General features: G+C 40.5%; 1 protein-coding gene across 1 annotated transcript in view; it reads right to left on the reverse strand.

Annotated features, from left to right (window-relative positions):
- Window positions 1–3,555: 3,555 nt before the first annotated feature.
- Window positions 3,556–25,209, reverse strand: part of LOC124799156 (uncharacterized protein CG45076-like) — a 44,487-nt gene continuing 22,833 nt past the window's right edge. Inside the window, exons 3-4 of the mRNA XM_047262694.1 lie at window positions 4,431–4,634; window positions 3,556–3,933 (exon numbers count right to left, since the gene is read on the reverse strand). Of these exons, the coding sequence (XP_047118650.1) occupies window positions 3,556–3,933; window positions 4,431–4,634 (582 nt within the window). The remainder of the gene's footprint in view (window positions 3,934–4,430; window positions 4,635–25,209) is intronic.

Here is a 25,209-nt window from a genome sequence, read left to right on the forward strand (position 1 = left end):
CTAAACCAGTCTGCATTTGCAATGAGAGTGATGTCAGATGTAGGAGATATAAATATAAAAAACTTGTGTAATCTGCTTACTTTCATTCTATTATGTCATATGTGATCACATTCTGAGGTAACTCATGAAATCAAGCAAACGTTTTTAGCATGCCAAAGTCTGTAATAAGGATTATTTGTGGTGTAAATTCAAGAACATCATGTAGAAACCTGTTCAAGAAACTTTGTATTCTAACCACTGCTTCTTAATATATTTGTTCATTAATGAAATTTTCTGCAATTAGATATCTCTACTTCCAACCAATAGCTCAATACATGGTATCAATACTAGGAATGAGAACAGTCTAGCCTACATAAAGACCTTAAATCTCTTAGTTTGGTCCAAAAAGGGATCCAGTATTCAGGAACACACGTTTTCAATAAATTGTCAGCAACCATTAAAAACTTGGTTTTGGATAAAGTACGGTTTAAACAGAGTTTGAAAGACTTTTTGATAGACAGCTCCTTCTACTCTATAGATGAATAGCTTAGCAGGGACTGTTGAATAGCTTAAGTAAAAATGTCTGTTATATTTCAGTTTTGACAGCACTTGGTCACAACAGTCAAGACTAGGTATTTTGTGTATAATAAATTTATTAAAACTGCATAACTATGTGTCATTCTGACAGTGTATTAAGTCTGTAAATATTAGCAGTTCCAGTTTACTGTAGTGTATTCACCTATTTTGACAATCTCCTGACAAATGATCAGGGCAGTGAATATTATATTCAAATGTTTTATGTTTTTTATGTTATACTTTCTGACATTATTTCACACCCACAAGAATCATCTCATTTTTAGGTCTATGGAACGAAAACTGGATCTAATCTAATCATATCTCTATCCTCCTTTGGAGTACAGCTGCACAGTGTTGGTTCCTTACCAGGTGGAATTAATGGGAAAGTTCAAAGCAGAGCAGCATGTTTTGTATTACTGAGAGTTAGGGGAGAGAGTGTCACTGGCATGATACAGGATTTGGGTTGGACATAATTAAGACAAAGGCTTTTTTTGTTGCAGCAGAATCTTCTCACGAAATTTCAATCACCAACTTTCTCCTCAGAATGTGAAAATATTTTGTTGATATCAACTTATATAGGGAGAACCATCATCATGATAAAATTAAGGGAAATTAGAGTTCACATGGGAAGATACACGTGTTCCTTTTTTTCGCGTGATGTGCAAAATTCGAATAATAGATAATTGTTGTGAAGGTGATTCAGTGAACCCTCTGCCAGGCACTTAAGTGTGATTTGCAGAGTCTCCATGTAGATGTAGATGAACTTAAAGTTATTGTGAGAGACACTGTGATTATAGTTGATTCACAACGTATAAAATTGAACTTTCCTGTAAACATCAGAATGAGCTAAACTGTCTTGGATTAGTCAAGCTGATGTTTGACAGAGCCAGAATTTGTAGAACTGTGAAAATGATTTGATTCTGAATTGTGCTAGGAGACATTTAAAGGAAACAATTTAGCTGAAATTTTAGTGTTTTTTACAAGTGCTACAAAATAAATTTGAATATCTGGACACTTTCTTGAAAAAGTAGTTGAATTTTTTCAGTTACTACATCCCACTGCCTCACAGTTTCAATTAAAAATTTCTTTTTGGCTATGGAGAGCTTGAAAAGTGGGGAAGTAGAATGTAGACTACAGATAACCAATTTATGACTGTTTTGAGGTTAACTACCTCAGTAGTTTATAGCCTCTTGTTGCAGTGGACAATAAGTATTGGACAAAACCAAATAGATTTCAAAGAAAATGTAACCACCCACTCCACCACAGTGGCAGGCATCATTCATGCCAACATAAGCTACTATTTGCCAGCCGGGTGCACCCACGGCAGCTACTGGGAGAGCCTACAGCACATCTTGGATGTGATCCCTTAACAAGGCTTAATGAGTGCACAATATCCTTCTTTCCCAAGCTGCCTGTTATTTCCCTGGAGAAGGAATTGGCGTGTCTATTACCCATGTAATGTTGGAGCGCCCTGTCACCTCTGTGCTTGTCCAGAAATGGCAGGAAAATCAGCCACTGACCCAACAGACGAGGCATCCCATGCTGGCTCTGACGTGTTATCAACAATGGGCAGCACCTTGCTTGTACCTGTTTCTAAGACATAAGAGGGAAGCTGCGCATCCAGTTTCCGTAGTCATCTTCCGGCCAGAGATATCTGAACCCACTACCCACATGCCATTCACCCTCTAGTGCAGACAAACAAGTCACAGGTTGCACATCAGAAGATACAGCGACACTGTAGCTTTAGGCAATTTCAATTAAACCACATGTGTTGTAGGTTTGTATGATTGTGCGCCTCAACACTGAAACAGATTAGGGCAGCAGCCTGAAATTTGTTAACGATGGCTAATATGGCTTCCAACTTTTTCTGAACACCTACTAATTCACCTTAAGTTTGCAAGCAACAAACATAATCCCCATACATTTCTAACTGTTAAACGAGAAAGATGACTACTTGTGTCGAAACTGGTTTTCAATACGGTTATTAGATTTTGTAGTTAATATTATGGTATTAACTTAACTATTTTATCAGAAAATCCTCTTGGTGTCTCTCTTGCATGTGACTGTTTCTACTTATTCCTCTACATAAAACACAATTTTCTGTGAGTCTATTATTTTGATGTGTTGGTGCAAACAAAAACCGAAACAGCAGTCTTTGTTGAAAGTGTCCTATATCTGCTAAGTCTCTCATTTTACAAACATTTTCTGTTGAATTTGAGTTGGCAGCATAATGACTTAGAAGAAAAACACAACATTAATGGAACAGTGCCATAACAAAAGTGGATTCACTGCGCCCTTCCAAGAACAGCAACAATGCATTTCCAGACAACTTTTCAGTTATAAATCTTGTACACTGTGTTTTGACAAAATTTACTTCCAATTTTATTGTTGTGCATGCTACATGGCAGAGTATTTGCTATTGTTTAACCTTCAAGTATATTCCTTTGCACTGAGGACAACTGTATAAATACAATTTATTTACAGCTTTCATTGATAGCTATAAAATATAACTTAAGAAATTCTTTACACGGACTGCATATCATATATATATATATACAATATCAAATTAAATCAGTAACTATATGTAAATAAGCAATTGTTACCGAAGGCAGGAATAGCAGGTGAACAGGATAGTGCAGTGCCACTGACCTGGCTGTTGCATTAATCTCTTATGTACAACATGTCTTTTTTATCTCTATCCAATCATTATATACACACCACCTTTGGTATGCAACTGAAACCAAGACTGCCAGTTCACTGCTTGGCTGTCTCAGTTTGGAGTCATATCAGTTGTTCTTTATGCATTTCCAAGTACGAGGCAGGATAAATATGATATGTCCTCTTGATAAGAGAACCATTCCTGTACCATTAAAAGTGTAGCAAATATATACGGTATAAAATTAAGGTAAAGATCTCTGATCGTTTTCAACTTTTCAGAGAAAAGACAATCTCCATGCATGAAGTTCCATAATGTAACAAAGAAATAGTGTACAGTATGACTTAAGCTGCAGATGAGACCCTTGCTGGATAAAAGTGCCTTCGATGTCTTCTTATTTGTTGTGGAGTGCCTTGAACCTGTAAAACTGCTGGGCCATTAATGGAGTCAGCCGTTTGGCTTCCTCTCAATCTACGTCGGTTTCTGGCAGCATTGGTACGGGCAGCTTGGGCGGCCTGCGCTGCTTTATTTGCTGCTTGCTTGGTATTAGCCAGGTCTGCACGGGCACTATTCAAGTCATTTGTGAGTGCTTCAATTCGGCGTTTAGCTGCATCCAGGACCTGAGTCTTCTCGACCACTTCCTGCTGTGCTCCTTGGGCAGTTGTTTCAGCATTCGACACAGCACTCTTTTCCAGCTGGATAGCGGAGTTCAGCACTTTGAGCTGCAACATGAAAAAGGAATGCGAAACTAACATAAATGATAAATCTACCTTAGCTTTGGGGGGGGGGGGGGACAAATGGAACAGGAAAGGGGGGGGGGGCAATGATGACAAGAGTGAATGCATGTATTTAAACAGCAACTAAACTGCCAGAACTTGTGAATCAGTTTTAAATCGACTGTGACTGTACAGAACCTGTCAGTGGTACTGCAACTGGAAGATGTAGCCTTAACATCTGTAGGAAGTGTGGACTGAGTACTTCAGGGATAGTAAAAATGTTAAAAAAATAGTTATTTTATAATAGGCTTTGGAGGAATCCCAATGAGTATGTCGAGTGCTCTTCTATACCACTACTGGTGGGAAATAACTAGACAAACAAATTTAAGAGGTGTTTAACACACCTCACAGCCCCCGAAATAGAGGACACTTCCACAGCTCTCTCATTGCACAACACTGATAATGAAACAAAATACAGATGATGCTGAAACAATCATACGTACTTCCTGTTCAGCTTGTTGAGCAGAAGTCATAGCTGACTGTGCTTCTTGCTGAGCGGCTTGCAAAGCTGCATTTTCTTCTTGCAGAATTTCTTGTGCTTCGCGCACTTCACTTTCAAGTTCATCAACAAGTTGTTGTTTTCCTGCCAAAGCTGCCATTGCCGCCTCAGCTGCCTCCTGTGCTTTCTCAGCTAATTGAACTTTCACCTGCACATGTTATACTTGACTTACAAACAAGAACACAGACAAAAAAGGAATGATAAAGTAAACTATACTAAAATCTCAGCAGTATGGGCATGTAACCATAATTGTTACTCATTTCAGCAAAAGACTGTTGTCACTGGCTCAGAGGTTTTTGTTCACTTTGTTATAGCACACTTCTTAAAACTTTTTAACAAAATATTTTGTGGCTATTATTGCTTTCTACCTTCCCTAATGTACAGCTAAAAAAATAAAATAAAAAAGAAATTGAAAGGCATGTGTTCCCTCGGGGAGAATGCTCAGTTCAAAATCAAAAAACTCTAAGATGAAAATATGTAACACTGTGATATGCTTTGCAGTCATGTACATTTCAGAAACCTGGAGCATGGCACAATGAGTAAAGGAAAAACAATTCGTATTTGAAAGAAGAATAATGAGGAATATACAGGGACCAAACTTTGATAAAGGAGAATGAATGAGGAGGATGTACGTCTTGATTCAACAACCAACAATCATACAGAAGCAGAAGAGTAAATGAAACCAGAAGAAAGAGAGGTAAAGAAAGCAGTTGATAAGAAACTAAACACCAGGTGCCCCATAGGATGACCAAGGCGGTCCTGGATGGACAACCCAGTGAAGGATGTGGGATTCCTTGGGGTGGAAGGCTCCTGGAGGAACTGCGCACAAAAAGGAAAGGAATGGAGGCAGTTTGCGGAAACAGCATGTGGTCTGCAGGGCCTGTGATCTCTGGGTATGTAGGTCTGTATGTACATCTGAAACTAGTTCATAGATTGCTGCATATCAATGTAACATAGAGAAATGTTGTCCAAGAAGAGATTAAAATGTATTTACATAGTTTAAAAATAACGTATTTTTGTGCATAAAAATGTACACTGATATTGTCACGTTTTTTATATCTATCAAATGTAAACAGCAATAAACAATGCCCATATTTTATGTTTTACTGAACATAATATGAAGGAAAGGATTGAAATGCTACAACTAGACAAGTACACCTTAGCAACTTTTTATATTAGAAGTAAAATGCACAAAAGAGGAGTGATAATGTATGTTAGAAATAATATAGTGTACAAATCTATAGATGTAAAAAAAATATTGTGTTGACCAGCATTTTGAGGCTTGTTGCATTGAAGTCCTTGTCAATACACTGCCTATTTATATTATTGCTGTCTACAGAGCTCCCTCAGGAAAGGTCAGTGTATTCCTCAGGCAACTAGAACCACTTTTAACTTACTTGTATTCAAAACCCAAAGAAATAATTATGCTTGGTGATTTTAATGTACATCTTCTTGCCTGTAACAATGATAGAACAGAGTTTGAGAATGAAATGAATTCTTTCAATATGAGGGCAGTTTTTGACTTTCCCACTAGGGTAACAAAGAACTGTACAAGTCTGATTGACAATATTTTTGTAGATAATAATAGAATCGAAAATATATTTGTAACAAAAATCTTAAATGGTCTCTCTGACCATAATGGGGAGCTGTTGGAAATACACGATGTAAGCCCTGCTAACAATAGCAGTTCTATCAGTAGACCATACAGGTTAATCAACAGTGAGAATCTGTAAACCTTCAGTAGGCAGTTGGAGCAGTTAGATTGAGAGACAGTATACCAGGCTTTAGATTGAGAGACAGTATACCAGGCTAAAAATGTAAATGATGAATTCAACCTTTTCCTAAATGAATTTGTCACCCTTTTTGAAGCTGTATTTCCTAAGAAAATTTCAAAAAGCACAAACCGGAATGATTGTAGGAGGCAGTGGCTCACTAAGGGAATAAAAACTTCATGTAGAAAAAAGAGAATGCTTTATTTTTCACTCAGAAATTCTGATAAACCTCAGGATAGGGAACACTACAGTTGTACTGTAACATCCTAAAGAGTGTTATTAAGAAATCCAAGAGTATGTTTATCAAATCTGAAACTGACAGATCAAATAATAAAATAAAAACAATCTGGAAGGTGGTAGAAAGGGAGACAGGAAAAGTTTCAGAGGATACAGACAGTATCCAAGTGTGTCACAATGGAAGCATGGTAGATGAAGGGGAAATAGTTGCCAATATCTTCAACAATCATTTTCTGACAGCATCGGATCAAATTGGATTTAATGGGTCTATGGATGAAGTCATGAACCTTCTACAAAAAACAGTGCAGAGAAAAATTAGCCTGATGTATGTACCCTAAACATCACAGCAGATGAGATTGAGAAGGGGATATGCCAAATGAAAAGAAAAAAAAAAAAAAATTCCACTGGTGTGGTCAATATATCTATCGAAGTACTGAAACATTGCCACAAATATATTCTTAAAGTTCTGTGTCAAATATTCAATGAATCTCTAAATCAAGGTACTGTCCCTAACAGACTAAAATTTGCAGTTGTTAAACCACTCTTCAAAAAGGGTGATAAAGCAGAGGTTTCTAACTACCGCCCAATTCCATTGTTAACAAGTCTTTCAAAAATCCTTGAGAAACTTATGTACAATAGAATCATGGCTCACCATAATAAATATAACATCCTTAATAAAAATCAGTTTGGATTCCAAAAGGGTGTTTCAACTGAACAAGCCATTTTCTCATTTGTCAACCAACTTCTTGAATCAATAAACAAGAAAATGTCACCAGTTGGAATCTTTTGTTATCTGTCAAAAGCATTTGACTGTGTAGATCACAAGATTCTACTAAGACAGGCTGAGCACTATGGCTTAAAAGATAAAGTAGGGAAGTGGCTTGAGTCGTATCTAGATGACAGAAATCAAAAGGTAGTATTAAACAATTGTGCAAAGGCGCCTGTCAGCTTTGATTGGGATACATTAAAATGAGGAGTGCCGCAGGGCTCGGAGCTTGGTCCCTTATTTTTCTTAATCTTTGTAAATGACCTCCCATGGTGTGTGACCCAAGAAGCACACTTCACCCTATTTGCAGATGACACAACCATTATGATTGATAAGGAACCAACTACAGTCTAGAGAACACTGCGACCACTATATTCTAAGAAGTTCTATATTGGTTCACTGCAAATGGTCTGTCCCTCAATGTTAATAAGACTCATTTCATTCAGTTTCAAACAGTAAACAAAATATTGGAAAATGCTGAAATAAAATGTGGGAACAAAGAAATAGTGAAAGTTGTATCTTCCAAATTTCTGGGTTTACATATTGATAACAAGTTAAACTGGTCTGTCCACATCACTGACCTATGTAAAAGACTGAATTCAGCAGCATTTGCCATTCTCTCAATTGCATCTGTTTGTGGCATGGAAAAATCAAAACTGCATATGTTGGTTATTTCCATTCACTTATGACATATGGCATCATATTCTAGGGAAATGAACCACAAGCAAATAAAGTCTTTGTTGCACAGAAGACAGTTATCAGGATTATGAGTAGAGTGAATCCTAGATCTTCTCACAAATTTATTCAAAAAGCTGGGGATCCTCACCATGCCTTGTCAATACATCTTGTCACTACTGTTCTTCGTGAACAAAAATTATGCAATTTACAAAAATGAGTAGCACGTACCATGATCACAACACAAGAAGAAAACATGATCTTCACAAAGATTTAAAAAAACTCAGCATGGTACAGAAAGGAGTTCATTATTCAAGTATAAAAGTGTTCAATAAACTTCCTGTACATATCAAATCAGTCATTAGGGATCTTACTAAATTCAAAACAGAGCTAAAACTTTATCTTTTGGAAAATTCTTTCTATTCTTTACAGGAATTCTTTGATAATGTGTAATACTTCTTGAATTTGTGTTTAATTTCATGCATTTCTAATAGAACTTTTATTTTATTTATTTATTTATTTCATGTTCTGTAGACCTTGTATTGTGAGCACGTCACATGAGATGTGGAACGAGTCAAACATACAAAACAACAAACATACAAAAAGATACATAAGTCTTCATTAAATATATAAAAAATGTTCTACATAACTGGATATAGTTAATACAAAGTTTAGAGGAAAAACAGATATTGTACATATAACAGCAGATTTCTTTGAGTGTTAATACAAAATTTCATGTTTTAATTTGGAGAAAAATTGCAAGCACATTTCTTTGTTAACAAGATGGATAATTCTATCTAAATGCTATTTCCCTTTTTGCATCATAAAACTCTTCTAACGTATAAACAGACATATTTAACAAATATTCCTTTAGTTTTGCTTTAAAAAGAGATTCATGTTCTCTTAAACATTTTATCTGGTCAGGGAGATGGTTAAAATTTTTTGTTCCTGACCATTTGACACCTCTCTGAACAACTGTCAGGTTCTTAAGTTCACAATGAGGATTTTCTTTCCCTCTTGTATTACATTTGTGATAGTTCTTATTTGATGGAAATTGTGCAGGGTTCTTAATTACAAAACACATCAGCGAATATATGTACTGGGATACAGTGGTCATTATTTGCAGCTTTTTGAAAAGGTTACAACATGATGTCCTAGGGGGTACTCTGCACATAATTCTAATAGCCCTTTTCTGGGCCACAAAAATTTTCTTTGCCAAAGCTAAATTTCCCCAGAAGATAATTCCGTAACACATAACGGAGTGAAGATACCCATAGTATGCGGACTTCATAGTGGTTCAATCTCCAATGGAAGACATCATTCTGATAGCATACATAGCCGAGCTCAATTTTTTTAGGTTCTGTTGTATATGGAAGGACCAGTTCATTTTGCTATCAATATGTACTCCAAGAAATTTAGACACACCCATTCTTTCTATTGGTTGATTTCCACATGTTACATTTATTTCTCTCACTTTTTTTGTTTTTTGTATGGAACTGGATAAAATTTGTCTTACTTGAGTTTAGAGAGAGAGAGACCATTAACACTGAACCAGTTAATCACTTCAGAGAGTATCCTGTTAACTGACTCCTCGAAATTAGCATCTGATTTTCCACTCATGAAGATGGTGGTATCGTCAGCAAAAAGAGTAAACTTGCAAGGCAGGCCTGCACACAATGGTAAATCATTTATAAACATCAAAAACAACAGTGACCCCAGAATTGAGCCTTGAGGCACACCACAACTAATAGAAGTCCATTCAGACTGAGCGGAGGTATCCCTTGACTCATCTGCGTTGATGTAGATGTAGATTAGCATATCACTTGTTGGCAGAATATTTTTTAGATGAATTACTTTAAATTTGTTAAAGTAATCATCTATGTCATTACTGCACTATTATTTATGCAATCATCTATGTCATTACTGTACTATTATCTGTGTTGTTATCTGAATTTTTTTGTGTAATTATTTGACATGTGGATGTCCTTTTTCATGTATCTGCTTATATATGTTAAATTGGTTGCCTCATGATCATCTACATGTGGCTATTACTGTAATAACCTGACGCATTCTACATCCTAGTGATACATTCGCGTCAAGGATTCACGGAACTCGAAAATAAATAAATAAAAATAAATGAAGGATGTGTTAATAATGGCTAAGCTTTGTATCTTCATTTATAAAGCTGTGTACCCCATTGCAAACAACTTCTTGGGAAAGAAGTGGTTAAGTGACAGACCACGGGTTCAAAGGTCTTGAGTTCAATTCCCAGGCAGTCCAAGAATATTTACCTTTCACAATTACTTCTTTCACCTGTGGCAATATTTATTAGTGTGAAAAATGCTGACTTGCACCATGGCTTGGAGTTCACATTTAACTGTAGGTCCCCTTATAACTGGCCAGGTACCTCTGTTCAAAGGTCAGAGGAAGGTATGGGCATACCGTTCCCAATAGAACCCTTCCTAGTAATGAACTGTGGAGTTCAAACCAACATTCAGGTTTTTAATATTCGACAATGCTGTCAATACAGATGTGCCAGAGACTGCGAAGCAGCTGTTGAAAGTCTCTCATCAAGAGGCCACACATTACCACCCAAGACTGCAACAGTGGCATCATAGACCACACTGTGTTGTAAGATAGTGACCAATCACCTTGTACCTGGAATAAAGGGGGGAACACTAAGGCAAGATAAATGCTCTCATGGTGCTATGCTTGTGCTGTTTACCATCCCAATCTGATAGATGGATTCAATGACAATGAAGTAATGCATGCACACTTGAAAGCCGCGTGCACATTAGCAGTGTGTTGTCATCAGCAAGAGTGTGCTGCGAAAGAGCAATACTGTGAACTTTCAATAGAGCCTGCCATGGGCGAGTGCCTTTAAACTCTGCCACACTGCACTCATGCTATTATCATGTTATTACTGCTCGCATACACTTCCCTTATCTTATCGTGTTCAATGTATGTTATGGCGATAGGTGTACATGCCACAGTCTAATAAACCTGTTCTAACATTCTTGGTTGTCCTGTGTGTCCAAGTTACAACACAAGTGCCGATGCGTATGGAATTTTTCTCCATGCTGTTTTCAGTCTCCGGTTGGTCCTCTGTGGTGTCTACGATGTCTGACAGTGCTACTGATGAGATTTTACACCGGCTGGTTGATCAGCAAGGGATTCTTACTGTGACATTGCAGCATCTTATTCAACAGCAGGAGGCATTCGCCACAGTGCAACACAATCAAACTAAGGTATTGCAAATCCTTGCATCTGTTTTGGCCAGTTCGGGTCTGTCTCAATCTACTTTGCCTGCTGTGTCACTCTTTGCACCTCCTGTTTTGCCTGTTGCTACCCTGGTCATTTATCTTTCCGCTGTTTCCAGCTTACAATGAGTCTGTTGAAGAATGGGAAGCCTACAAAAAACAGCTGCGGCAACATTTTCATGCATTTCGATTGACTGATGTTACCTTATGCCATGATTTCTTTTAGTCTTAGTTTTTGCCTCACATTTATCAACTCTTTTGCCAACTGTCTCCTCTACAGGATCTGTCTTCGCTCTCTTTTGATAGCATGTGTGACCTTCTTTCAAAATACTACTGTAACTGGACGCACATCATTGCCGCTCGAGTTGAGTTCTATCGGTGGCACAAGAAACCAGAACATTTCTATAAGACTTGGGCAGCTGAGCTTCATGGCTTAAGCAGTTGTCGTTACTTTGTCATTGATGTACATAAGGAGTCGTATGCCAACTTAATGGTTCATGATGCAATCATTCAGCTGGACCCCTATCATGAGGTTCATGACTGGGTCCATCAATATGAAAACCCCTCTCTGACATTTTGACTACTGCACAGTCGTTTGAGATTTTGAGGGCTGTGGATGCTCAAATTGAATTGTGGTATGAGGTTGCAGAAGTTCAGACCACTCTCCAAAGCCGTTTGTTGGAAGGTTCACAGGAGGATGATATGATGATAGCAGTCTGCATGAGAGCAAAACATCATGGTGGCTGGCTCAACTCACTGTGGCAGCCACGGCCACAGCAACTGCTCAGCAAGCCTGATAACTGAACAACAACGCAAGCCCTCCATGCTTCCCTCTTGTCTGTCATGTTCTGTAACTCTCGATAGTCCAAATTGTCCTAAGCAGTAAGCCATTTGCCACCAGTGCTACAAAATGGGCCATATTACTCCTGCCTGTAACACAAAATTCCAACAGGCCATTACAGATACAGACATATATGTCAATTGTGTATCGGAAATCTCTGTTGCATCCAATAAGCTTTTTATTGATGTCAAGATTTATCAGAAGGTTTTGCACATGAGAGTTGATACTGGTACTGCCATGTCATTACTCAACTTGCAAAACATACATGGATTTGGGATCTCGCCCCCTCCCCCTCCCCCCTCCTCTCCACCCTTAGCGCTAGTATCATGTACATTAGGCACCTACAATAAACACAGCATTCCAATCCTGGGTAGTTACTCGGCCCCAGTTACATATAAATCTGTGGTTTATCCGCTGACCTTTCTGGTGGTGAAAAATGCATACACCGAAAATTTGTTTGGTTTGGACATCTTTAACTTTAACGAGTTTACCATTCCTGATGAAGTTATATCTTGTCTCCAAACAATTGGCTTGGACACAGCTTGACTCTTTATGCTCTGAATTTTCTGCCTTGTTTTCTGCAGGTGTGGGTTTTGCCAATAATTTCAAATCCAACATCACTATGAAACCTTCGGCCACACTCTATTTCTTTCAGGCATGCACGGTGCTGATAGTGCTCTGTGACCAAGTCAAGGTTTAGCTCAAAAGCCTCATGACCCCTGGGATCATCCAACCGATCATATCAAGTGAATGTACTACCCTTTTAGTCACTGTCAAGAAACCTTTGCGGCAATTTCAAAATTTCTATTAATTCTCAGTCTATCATTGACATGTATCCCTTGCCACTCCATGAAGAACTTTTGGGAAGCTCGCTGATGGCCAGTATTTTTCCAAGATCGACCTCACTGATACATATTTGCAGCTTCCCGACTCTCAACAGCTCTTGGTCATTAATACACCTTTTGACTTGTATCAATACTTGCAGTTACCATTTAGCGTGCCAGTGCCCCACCAATTTTTCAGTGGTTTCTTGACAACTAACAAGGTCTGTGCCAATTATCTTGATGATATTGTGGTCTCCAGCTTCTTCCCTGCTGAACATCTAAACACTAATGTACACTCTTTTCAGTATTACAGACTGCCAGGTTAAAACAATTTGGGAAAGTGCCACCTCTTTCAGCTCTCTATTGTTTATCTTGGTTCAAGGTCTGTAGGGCTGGGATTGAACCCTTTCTCAGAATGTCTCTGCCATTGTGGCTCTTCTGCGTCCTATGTCACTCAAGGAGCTCCACATTTTTTTAAGCAAGATTGCTTAGTATTATCAGTTTTTGCCGGGAGCAGTGTCAGTTGCACAATCATTACATGCCATGCTGAATAAGGGGACGTCTTTCCACTGGTCGCAGCCATGTGAAACAGCGTTTCCCAAACTGAATTTTATGTTGAAGTCTGCACCTTGCCTCATAACCTACAAACCGGGTCAAAATTGAGTGTTATCAACAGATGAATCCTAGCATGGGCTTGGGGTGGTGTTAGCTCATAAGTATTCTGATGGCTCTGAGCAGCCTATTGCATAAGCATCACAGATGTCGACTCCGACTAGATATTCACAAATAGAGAAAGGCGCCCTCACCATTGTTCATGCCTTAAAGATGTTTCATGTTTTCCTGTACAATATAAAATTCCGTCTAATCATGGATCACAAGCTGTTAGTTTCACTGTTTAAACCCGCAGCCCCTTAGCCAGATGAAGCAGAGCTCTGCCATCTTCCAGCCAATCCGGACCCTGCTTTTGATTGGATGGAGTTACTCTGTTTCCACACTGATGAATGTGCTCAACAAACTGTCAATGGTTTTCCAGTCACTAACACATTACTGATCCGATTGTGTGGAAAGTGACATATTGCATACAACATAACTGGCCTGAGGTGCCTCCATGGGCATCTGACCCCCTCCATAATTACTATGTATTTTGGCATCATTACTCTGTCATTGATAGTGTTCTGTTCCTTGATATGGACTATTCAGCTTATCACGTAGTGGTTCGCTCTGCTCTATGGTCAGAGATCCTGCAATTGCTGCATGCTGATCACGGGGGGGGGGGATCACTCACAAAGGTGTTAGCCCACAGTCATGTTTTTTGATCTGGTTTGGATGGCAACATCACACACTTGGTTGCAGCATGTTCTCAATGCGCATCGCAAGAAGCTGCCCTGCAGCCAATGTAGTCTCCGTAGACCATCGCAGAACTGGGACCACCTCCACATCGATTTCCCTGGCCATTTTCTAATGCATACTGGCTAATAGTAATTGATGCATTCTTTCTATTCCCATATGTTGTTCATTGCCCATCAACTTAACCTCTGCCCCCGTGGCAGCCTTGTCAAAAATTTTTTCCATCAAAGAACTTCCAGCAACATTGGTCTCTGATAAGGGCCCTCAGTTTCTGTCGCAGGAGTTTGCCTCCTTCTGCAAAACTTGTAGGATTCACCACATTTTCACTTTGCCCTTCCACCTGCAGTCCAACAGTGAGGCTGAAAGGTTAGTTAGAACATTCAAAATGCAAAAGTAAATGACTCACTCCCCATCCAACACTGCCATGGACCGATTTCTGTCTTCCTATCAGTTCATGCTGTTTGGCGACAACAGCCCCGCTGAATGGCTCCAGGGGCATCAGCCCTGGACACTCCTCCATTTCTTACAGCTTTGCCAAGGACACCAACCCACGCAGCCATCGTCCCATTTCCATTCCGGGGTGGCTGTCTGGGCATGTGGGTTTGGTCGTCGCCCAAAATGGATTCCTGTCATCATCCCCTGATGCCGCAACCATTGTCCTTGTGACATCCATATGGAGGAGGGCCTCTGTGCATGTCATCACAACCAGTTGGGCCTGCGAATGGATGACCGATAACCCCGGCCAGGACACTGACATCACCATGCCAGTCTGTGTCACTTGATGGATCACCTGATGTGGGTGGGTGCCTGCCTCAACATATGCAGGGTCTCCCATCACTAGTGGATGAACCTGGCACAGCTTCTCCAATACTGCTACCAGTACAGATGCAGCCGTCTTTTACATTGGAGCCATCTCCTCCATCTCGGTCACCAGGTTCTGGACCTGATGTGAACATGGGGCTCACAGTAACATCACCCATCCTACTGTATGGGCTGACATGAGAAGGGGACTGCAATGCTGCCCATGCTCCAAGTACTTCTGACCATATGCTCCAGTGTCAGCACAACTCTGTCAGAGTCTCGCAGAGGAACTTGGCATGGACACCTCACGAATCTGAGCTGTTCCCCAAGGGAAGAGGAATGAAGTAATGTGTGCAAAGCTGTGTGCATTAGCAGTGTGTTGTCATCCAAGAGAGTGTGCCATGAAAGAGCAATACTGTGAACTTCCGATAGAGCACACCACGGACAATTGCCTATTTACACCCATACTGTGAACTTCCGATAGAGCACACCACGGGCGAGTGCCTATTTACACCCTGCCATGCTATACTCATACTTAGTTATCATGTTATTACTGCTCACATACATTTGTCGTATCTTATTTTATTCAGTATATGTTATGGTGATTGGTGTACATGCCACAGTCCAATAAAGTTGTATTAACATTCTTGGTTGTGTTGTGTGTCCAAGTTACAACAGATAATGGATGTGCCATCACACTTGGTTTCTTTCTCTCATGAATTCTGATGGATTTACTGGTGCTTGTGCATTCAACTACAAATGAGAAAAGCCAAATTGTTGATTTTACTTTAAATTGTTTCCATTGTTTAATATACATGAAATGTTTTCCTGTGCAATTATATAAAAGTATGAATTTGCCATATAAATTTAAAGTGAATATCTTCCATAGTTTTGAAGTTATAAAAATTTACTTAACACACAAAACTTTTCAGTAGTTAAAAACAAATAAAACTTTGTATATTATTAGAATGTGTTCAGAGTGAACAGGAAGCATATGTTCTTGAATTTGTATCCAATTATGAAAGGCTCAGTGTTTGAAATAACATTGTGCAATAGTGAAGTGACTCACATCACTGAGTGAATGGAAAAATGTGAAGACAGCTGGTAATTGTGTTGGAGAAGCACTATCTTTAATCTGGTCCTTAAGATGAATAAATATATAATTATTCAATGTTCATTTAGAGGCTTAGAAATGATTTTTTGGCAATTAAAAAATTGGTTGGTCAGTAAAGGGGGTTTTTCTTAATGATATGAGAACTAGTGTAACTCTCACATGCTCATAGCCAATCAGAAAAGTTTGCTTTCTTGCATTTTCAGGTTAGGAGATGTATTGTGTGGGCTACAGTCAAGGTGTTGCAACTAAATCACCAGTGTGTAAGGTCGTGTACATGGTGGATCTGTTGACTTATCCAAAATGTTGCTGAAATGTGTTTTACTGGTAACTATGAGATCATGGGCAGTTAAAAATGGAGTTATTTATGATATCAGATTTTAAGGATAGTTTAGATAAGGTATTTTGATGATGTGAAACAGGTCTTTCTTATTCTTTGCCATTAACTCCACACAGAATATTACATAAAAGTCGCTTATGAACTAAAAGACTGTGTGGTATTTTTGGTGAGCATCACTTTAAGTTGAACATTGAGTCAAATGGAGTTTGTTTATAAACTGCCTATGTAGGCATTTAGTGACAGAATATCATGATTTTGCTGTAACTATGGACTGTTAGTGTGAATGTAATATGTGAAATTACTGCTAAATTTTAAATAGAAATTCTTGAATAGTACACAAGAGACTTTTAGTTGCTATTAGAGCATTAACTTTGAAGCAGTTCTGTGAGCTGGCTATTCTGAGAATATATGTCATTTATTATTTAAAACATGTTTTTCAAGTATTAGAAAACTTACTTCCAGAAAGTAACATGTACTTTCAGATATTTCAAAGTACATATGATGCAGTTTAGGAACACATACAATTCAGTCTTAATTTTTCACATTTTTTCTTGGCTGAATAACTTAAGTGTATCACCCTAGATCTGCCAGTGGAATGTGTGGAGCTTGTTGAGATGAGTGAACACATCTCTTGCGTCATTACTGCTACAAATGACAGTATTTCCAATGAACCTTGCCACTGCACATTGTAGTACCAAGCTACAACCTTCCTTTCCCTTCCAACCCCTCTGCCTCACTTTCCTCTGCCTTCATAGTGCTCAGCAGGAGCATGCCTGCAATACATGAACCTGCAGAACACTCTTTTGTCAGGCCTCTATTACACTCTCATTGAGAAGTTGGATACAGCAATCGGACAACTGAAATGTTAATCATCACTTTACATGCCTCATACAATGTCACATTTGTAAGACTGACCTGGCATTAAGGCTTAGCAAATAAGGTTAACCAAATTATTGAACACAATTTCATATAAAGGTACCTACAGACACAATTATACATCGTTATCACTGAAGAAATCTTCTGTCTACAACAGTATATAATTTCTTGATGTTTCTTTAGATCTGCTTCAGTTCTTTTCATATTTATTTATTTATTCATCCAGTAAATCTCTACAGATTGTGGGAAGTCATTTGCATCTCTCACACAAACACACACACACACACACACACACACACACACACACACACAGAGAGAGAGAGAGAGAGGTTACATATAACTTCAAAATTTGTTTTAATAGTGCAATAGTACTAAACTCATTATACACTCCTGGAAATTGAAATAAGAACACCGTGAATTCATTGTCCCAGGAAGGGGAAACTTTATTGACACATTCCTGGGGTCAGATACATCACATGATCACACTGACAGAACCACAGGCACATAGACACAGGCAACAGAGCATGCACAATGTCGGCACTAGTACAGTGTATATCCACCTTTCGCAGCAATGCAGGCTGCTATTCTCCCATGGAGACGATCGTAGAGATGCTGGATGTAGTCCTGTGGAACGGCTTGCCATGCCATTTCCACCTGGCGCCTCAGTTGGACCAGCGTTCGCGCTGGACGTGCAGACCGCGTGAGACGACGCTTCATCCGTCCCAAACATGCTCAATGGGGGACAGATCCGGAGATCTTGCTGGCCAGGGTAGTTGACTTACACCTTCTAGAGCACGTTGGGTGGCACGGGATACATGCGGACGTGCATTGTCCTGTTGGAACAGCAAGTTCCCTTGCCGGTCTAGGAATGGTAGAACGATGGGTTCGATGACGGTTTGGATGTACCGTGCACTATTCAGTGTCCCCTCGACGATCACCAGTGGTGTACGGCCAGTGTAGGAGATAGCTCCCCACACCATGATGCCGGGTGTTGGCCCTGTGTGCCTTGGTCGTATGCAGTCCTGATTGTGGCGCTCACCTGCATGGCGCCAAACACGCATACGACCATCATTGGCACCAAGGTAGAAGCGACTCTCATCGCTGAAGACGACACGTCTCCATTCGTCCCTCCATTCACGCCTGTTGCGACACCACTGGAGGCGGGCTGCACGATGTTGGGGCGTGAGCGGAAGACGGCCTAACGGTGTGCGGGACCGTAGCCCAGCTTCATGGAGACAGTTGCGAATCGTCCTCGCCGATACCCCAGGAGCAACAGTGTCCCTAATTTGCTGGGAAGTGGCGGTGCAGTCCCCTACGGCACTGCGTAGGATCCTACGGTCTTGGCGTGCATCCGTGCGTCGCTGCGGTCCGGTCCCAGGTCGACGGGCACGTGCACCTTCCGCCGACCACTGGCGACAACATCGATGTACTGTGGAGACCTCACGCCCCACGTGTTGAGCAATTCGGCGGTACGTCCACCCGGCCTCCCGCATGCCCACTATACGCCCTCGCTCAAAGTCCGTCAACTGCACACACGGTTCACGTCCACGCTGTCGCGGCATGCTACCAGTGTTAAAGACTGCGATGGAGCTCCGTATGCCACGGCAAACTGGCTGACACTGACGGCGGCGGTGCACAAATGCTGCGCAGCTAGCGCCATTCGACGGCCAACACCGCGGTTCCTGGTGTGTCCAATGTGCCGTGCGTGTGATCATTGCTTGTACAGCCCTCTCGCAGTGTCCGGAGCAAGTATGGTGGGTCTGACACACCGGTGTCAATGTGTTCTTTTTTCCATTTCCAGGAGTGTATTTGATCTTGCTTTAGCATCAGTAGTAGTTTTTACATATTCGTGCTTCATGTCTGTTGAACTTCACATGGTTTAAGAATTCTGCCACTGAATAGAAGCAGTGATCTAATAAGAATGCCATTAAGGGTTGGTGAAACAGAGAAAATGAAGAAATAACTTTAATTTTATGTGGCAGACTATAGTACATTTGTTTTTTGCTATTTGTGCTGGAGGTTTTAAAGGCTGTTGTCCTTACTTACTGAAAATGGATTTTGTCTTTTTGCCTGGTATTATTTTCATGCACATAACAGTTTTTATCTCTTTGATATTTTTCCTCACATATTTCCACACAACACTTAATTAGAAGCACAGAAAAATCTATTTCTGAGAAAGATCGTAAGTATCAAGATAACTTGTACATCATCATAAATATTTGATAGTATTAACTTATTCTAAAATTATTAACTTTCATGAGATAAAATTCCAAATTAGTGATGGACACATTTAAAAGTGAAAACGCTACCCTAACTTCTGGAACTACTAGATCCTTCATCCTGAAAGAAAGAGGTATAGGTTGGGGAATGGGAAGGTTAGAAAGGAGTGGCAGGTCAGTCACACCTCAGGGTGAGAGCAACAAAGAGCAGGTTCTGATACTTCCTCTTCAAGTTTGTTTCCTCTCGTCCTCCCAACAGGTGGGTTCCTCTTATCCTGTGGGCAGAGTAACCTGTCACCCCTTTCTAAACTTCCCCAACCCATCCCTCTTTCCTGCTTGAGGAAGGAACTAATAGTTCCAAAAGCTAGGATTGGTTTTTTCACTTTTAAATGTATATATCGACAGTACTAAAATTTCGCCTCCCGAAGATAAATTATGGCCAAGCACATACTGTCGCTTTGTAATTTTATAGTTTCTTCAAGTTAATTTTCCTTTTAATACAATTATAATTTATTCACACATAATTAAGAAAAAGAGTGAGGTAGACATTTCAATCCAAAGCAGGAATGTATGCTGCAGTAGTAAATATAAATATACTATCCAAGTGGTACAATATTTGTTCTGCACTTTGGAAATGATACAGACTGTCAGGAATATGTGTTAGCCATTGGAATTTAGTGTATAATCTCATTTTGAAGAAATTTCTGTGGGATGATTCATATGAAGTCTGAAATATTTCTGTAAGCAGAGAAAAAAATATATCACTGAAGAAAAAATGGCAACCTGCTATACTTTTAAATAAATATTTGATTTCACCATAACTTGTTTCTGGACTGAGCTTATCTTCAGATTGCAGGGAGGATTTACAGATCTAATTTCACATTATTTTGATCTTACAATATAACAGAATATTCATGATTATATAGTTAAAAAAGCTTTTTTGATGTATGTAATGTTTTTAAATTTCATTAATTTGAGCAAAGGTTTCATTGCTGAGGAGCATGCTGAACATCAACTTGACTAAAGATGGTGGACAAGGAACTTTAACAAATGCAATACAGAAATTAAATTTTATGGGAAACTATCAAAACCTTTTAAAATAAACTCAGCTGGAAGACAAGGAGGTGGTTTGTCTTCTCTACTTTTCAGTTATGTGTTAGAGAAGGCAGAGAAAGACTGGGAGAAATCAGCCAATACTAGGGGTGTTCAACTAGCCAGAAATCCAAATAAAATCACCATAGATGATCTAGCTTTTGCAGAGAGCACAGTGTTAATTACTAACTCGCTACATAGTTGCAAGGAACAAATCAGCGAAAATAGGACTACAGTATTGTTTGAAAAACACAGTTGATGACATATATCACAGATGCCCCCAAAAATTATAAAATTAATAACAACACAATATCTAACACAAATCATGTTAAATACCTATGAGAATGGATAACAAACAATACAAAAGATAAAATAACAGTAGAAAATAGAGTACATTAAATGTAAAGGACATTTCATATGGCAAAAAACACACATAATAAAAGCTGAAAGAAGAATTCTAAGAAAAATGCTGGGACCTAACAATAATAGCAATTCTGAACACAAGTTAAGATCAAACAGAGCACTCTTTTGAAAATAGAGACACTAACTGAGGTAATAAAGAAAAGAAGACAACACTTTTATGTGCGCATATACTTAGTGGATGATAACACACTAACCAAGTAGATTTTACTACACCGTTAAAAATCCAGACCCACATGATTCACTGTTACTGGCAAAGATACGTTAAGTAATGGAATCAGAAGGGGCATAATAAATAACAAAACATTTTTTAGAAAAGCAACAGGAAAGCACAGTTTCAGGAAAGAAATAAGTCAGCAAACTGAAGGAAGTGGACCCAGGAAGAAAAGGAATTACACTCTTGAAGGATGAAGGAAATATGGGAGCAAAGAAAATTAAACATCAAGAAGCAAAGTAAAAACTGATTTATCATATATTCCAAAAGGTTATTTAGGTAAATAAACAAATAAATTAATTAATTTGCAAAAGAATTAAAGTATCACTTTTTTGAAACCCTGGCATCACTTGCGGATATGAGAAATTTGTCTCACAGTTCCTTACAACCTTCCTTTGTAAAGGTGCAAAAGCAAGGCACCCTGCAACATCACCCTCAGGTTTCAAAACAACAGGTGTCGACACTTGCAAAAGAAAGGCTGAGCTCAGAACATCATGTCACGTGAAAGGTGAGGTAATGCTGTCACACTGGCAATAAATTTCAACATAATTGGACCCAAAGTCACTGTGGGTGTCATACAAATGGAAGGTCATTACACCCCTCTCAATGTGGAATGAGGGGAAAGCGCTTGTCAGGACAGCAGCTGAGCTCTTCAAGACCACAAAGGTATCAATCTGGCTACCAAAAATTCTCAAGGACACTCCTCAAATACTCTGTTCAATAAGATAATGGCACAGAACCAGAAAGTCTTGACAGAGGATTGTAGGGCAATCAACGAAAAGATTCTACTGGATGTCAAACTCTAGTGGTAAAGTCAGTGAAAAATCTCTGTTGACAATGTGGCCAAAGGACCTGAGATTGTACTTACGGTTCTCAAAGGTTACTTACTGTAAGGGTATTCAAGGATAGTGGTAGTGACAATGGCGACAAAATGGAGTCTACAAGGAGTAACTGCCACTTTGAGTTGTCTTCTGGGAAGACAGAGGTGGATGTAGCCCTGATCCAGGAAGGGGAAATTTCATGCCTCGCAGGAACTGGATGTAAGCTGATTTATGCTAGAAAGCTAAGGAACTCCAAAACATGCACTTACGTAAAAAATGGAATTTCATTCATCACAACAGCAGACTTAGTGACCATCTGAATGGAACAGTGTGAGGAAGGAAGCATGAGGGACCTTGGACTAGTCTCAGCTACCTTCCTTACAGAGACAGTACTCCTCCTTCCCAGGAAATGAGAAGACCAGTAGGCAGCTTCTCACAGCTGAATTATCAACTGCTGGTTGGTTGTGATGCCAATGCCGACAACCTGGTTTGGGGAGGCAACAACACCAAGAGCTATACCTTCTCGAATTTTTACTCAAAAGCAACCTGGAGATGCTGAAAGTGCAGGGAACCTAATTTTCAGAAACACAGTAAGGAAAGAAGTAAGTGACATACCTCTTGGGTCCATTCTAATGGTCAGCTATGCCAAACAAAGGCTTGTGGCTTTGGAGCCATACTTATCTGGCCACACGTACAGTGTGGTCGGAAATGGACTGAAATGCTTGGAAGGGTGTTGTAGGGTTGGTTGGGCTGAGAAATAATTGTTAAGAAACAAATCCATTTATTGTGGAGTTTCCAAGCTATTTAGCATTTTAGCGTGTGCAGGTGCTTGAATTTGCATGAGCAATGACCAGACTTTGTAACTTCAAAGCTAAACGACTCAGAAATAATACACTGTATTAACTTTTTCCCTTAACAGCTATTTCTCAGCACAACCTCCCCTGCAACACACTTACCAGCTTATCGGGCTGTTTCTAGGCACCCTGTATATAAAGTCTGAGGTCAAAATGGCCCATAGGAATTCACTTAATTTAGCAATACACCACAGAGATCCATTACCCCGTCTTGGTAAATTCAACATCCCGAAAGGCCGCTTCCGACATGTGCATTTGGACCTTGTAGTACCGTTACCCATGTCTGATGGTTTCAGGTATATCCTGTCTGTCAATGACCGTGTTACACATTGGGTGGAGGCAAATACCCCTGCAGCACATCACAGCGGAATCCGTAGCACGTGCATTTCTATCATCTTGGATAGCTCGATTCGGCTACCCCAGATCCACCATCACCTACCAGGGAAGGCAGTTTGAATCCCTGCTGTTTAACAAACTCTGTATACTCTGTGGGGTGGATGGATTCCACACTACAGCTTACCACCATCCACAGAGCAACAGACTAGTCGAGCGGCGGCACAGGACTCTGAAATCGGCCCTCATGTGCCATGGCGGTGAGTGGTCCGACGCCCTTCCCTGGGTTATGTTGGGAATATGCACGGCTTACAAGACAGACCTCCAGGCTTCACTTGCAGAGGTCCTGTATGGTGAGACCCTAGTTCTCCCCACAGAGTTCATCAACGGCGAAGCAATCATTGCCCTGTCTGACCTCCCCGCCCTAGTTGAACGTGTCCAGACGCACATAAGTGTGATCCGCATGCCCCCTCCACGACCACACACCCGCCCTCGTGTCTTCCTGCATTTGGCACTGGACCCTTGCGAGTTCATTATGTTACAAGATGACACAGTTAAACCGGCATTACAGCCACCTTACTCTGCTGGCCCGCATCGAGTAGTGGCTCGCACGGATAATACTATGGACATTCTCGTCAGTGGCTGTCGGAAGTCAGTTTCCCTTCAGTGCGTGAAACCAGCCTGGATGATCGAGGAATCTGTACCACACCCTCTTGAGTTGAGTGTTCCTCCATCAGGTGACGACTCCCAGCTCACACAGAACCCCCACTCCCCTGCCCCCCACCATGATCATATGTGCACCAAGCCTACACCTGTGGGCAGCTCAGTTGTTGCGTGTGGCGGTACTCCACTCTCATTTCACTCAGGCCCAACCACATGTTGCATGTGACATCACGCCGTCGCAAGTGTCGGCAGCCAGTGCCCCCACAGACTGTTCCAGTGCTTCCCCTGAACTACCTTATTTTTCCCCTCCACCTCCCCTAGTGCCCCCTATGTCCACTGTTGAGGAAATCTGCATCTCAATCAACGTCTCTGAGTGGCCACGCGATGAGCTTTCCTTGCAACCCCCATGTCACATATCACCATCCTGCACACAGTACCCATCCCAAACGGGGTGGATATGGCTGGCATAGCTGCAACATACAGCACCGACGGGATGCTCAAGATTCGCATCCCCTTCTCTGCCTGTACTGCAACACCAACATCTTCTGTGCCAGACTAGTTCATACGTGCAGGTCGACCAGTCTGTCCCCCCCCCCCCCCCCCACTGGACAGTGGATTATACCAGCACTAGTCTACCCTGCACAGACAGCATGGACTCTTCACACACGCCTCTACCAACCAGCGAGCATCCTACAACACCACTACACAGGAAGAAGCCCACATCCTTCCCCCAGTGCTCCGCACTCCCGGGCAGGGGGCAGCAGGGTAGTGAGGAGGGGGGGGGGGGGGGGGGGCCTCTGTGGCGACCTTCGACCACGAGTAACTGCCACCTACGAAGTGCAGCGTAAACAGTCTTTGGGGACACGGAGTTCTTTGGTTCGGTCTTGTGTACTGAGGTTGTAATGTGCATGTTGTGAGTTTCTGTAGTGTCTTTCTTGTGTTTTGTTAAATTACAAAAATTTAATAAAAGTGCTGATCATAATTGGTTGGTGTTTTCTGTGTGCTGTCAGCCACTACAGCCAGAAAACCCACAGAGCTAAATTTAGAACTTCTGCATCACAAGGGAGAACACAATAAGGCTACAAAAGAGTGACCCTTCAACTTCTTTTTGCAGAGTAAATAGATCAGAAGTGTAGAAGTATCCCATTGCTGCACCATCTCCATCTTGATACAACCATGACATGATGTCAGATGTGCACACATTGGTCCACCATCGTGTCTTCAGTTGTGGCAAAATAAATAATTTATCAAAAAGTG

Source organism: Schistocerca piceifrons, chromosome 5, assembly GCF_021461385.2.
Source record: "Schistocerca piceifrons isolate TAMUIC-IGC-003096 chromosome 5, iqSchPice1.1, whole genome shotgun sequence".
NCBI classification, from domain to species: Eukaryota; Metazoa; Arthropoda; class Insecta; order Orthoptera; family Acrididae; genus Schistocerca; species Schistocerca piceifrons.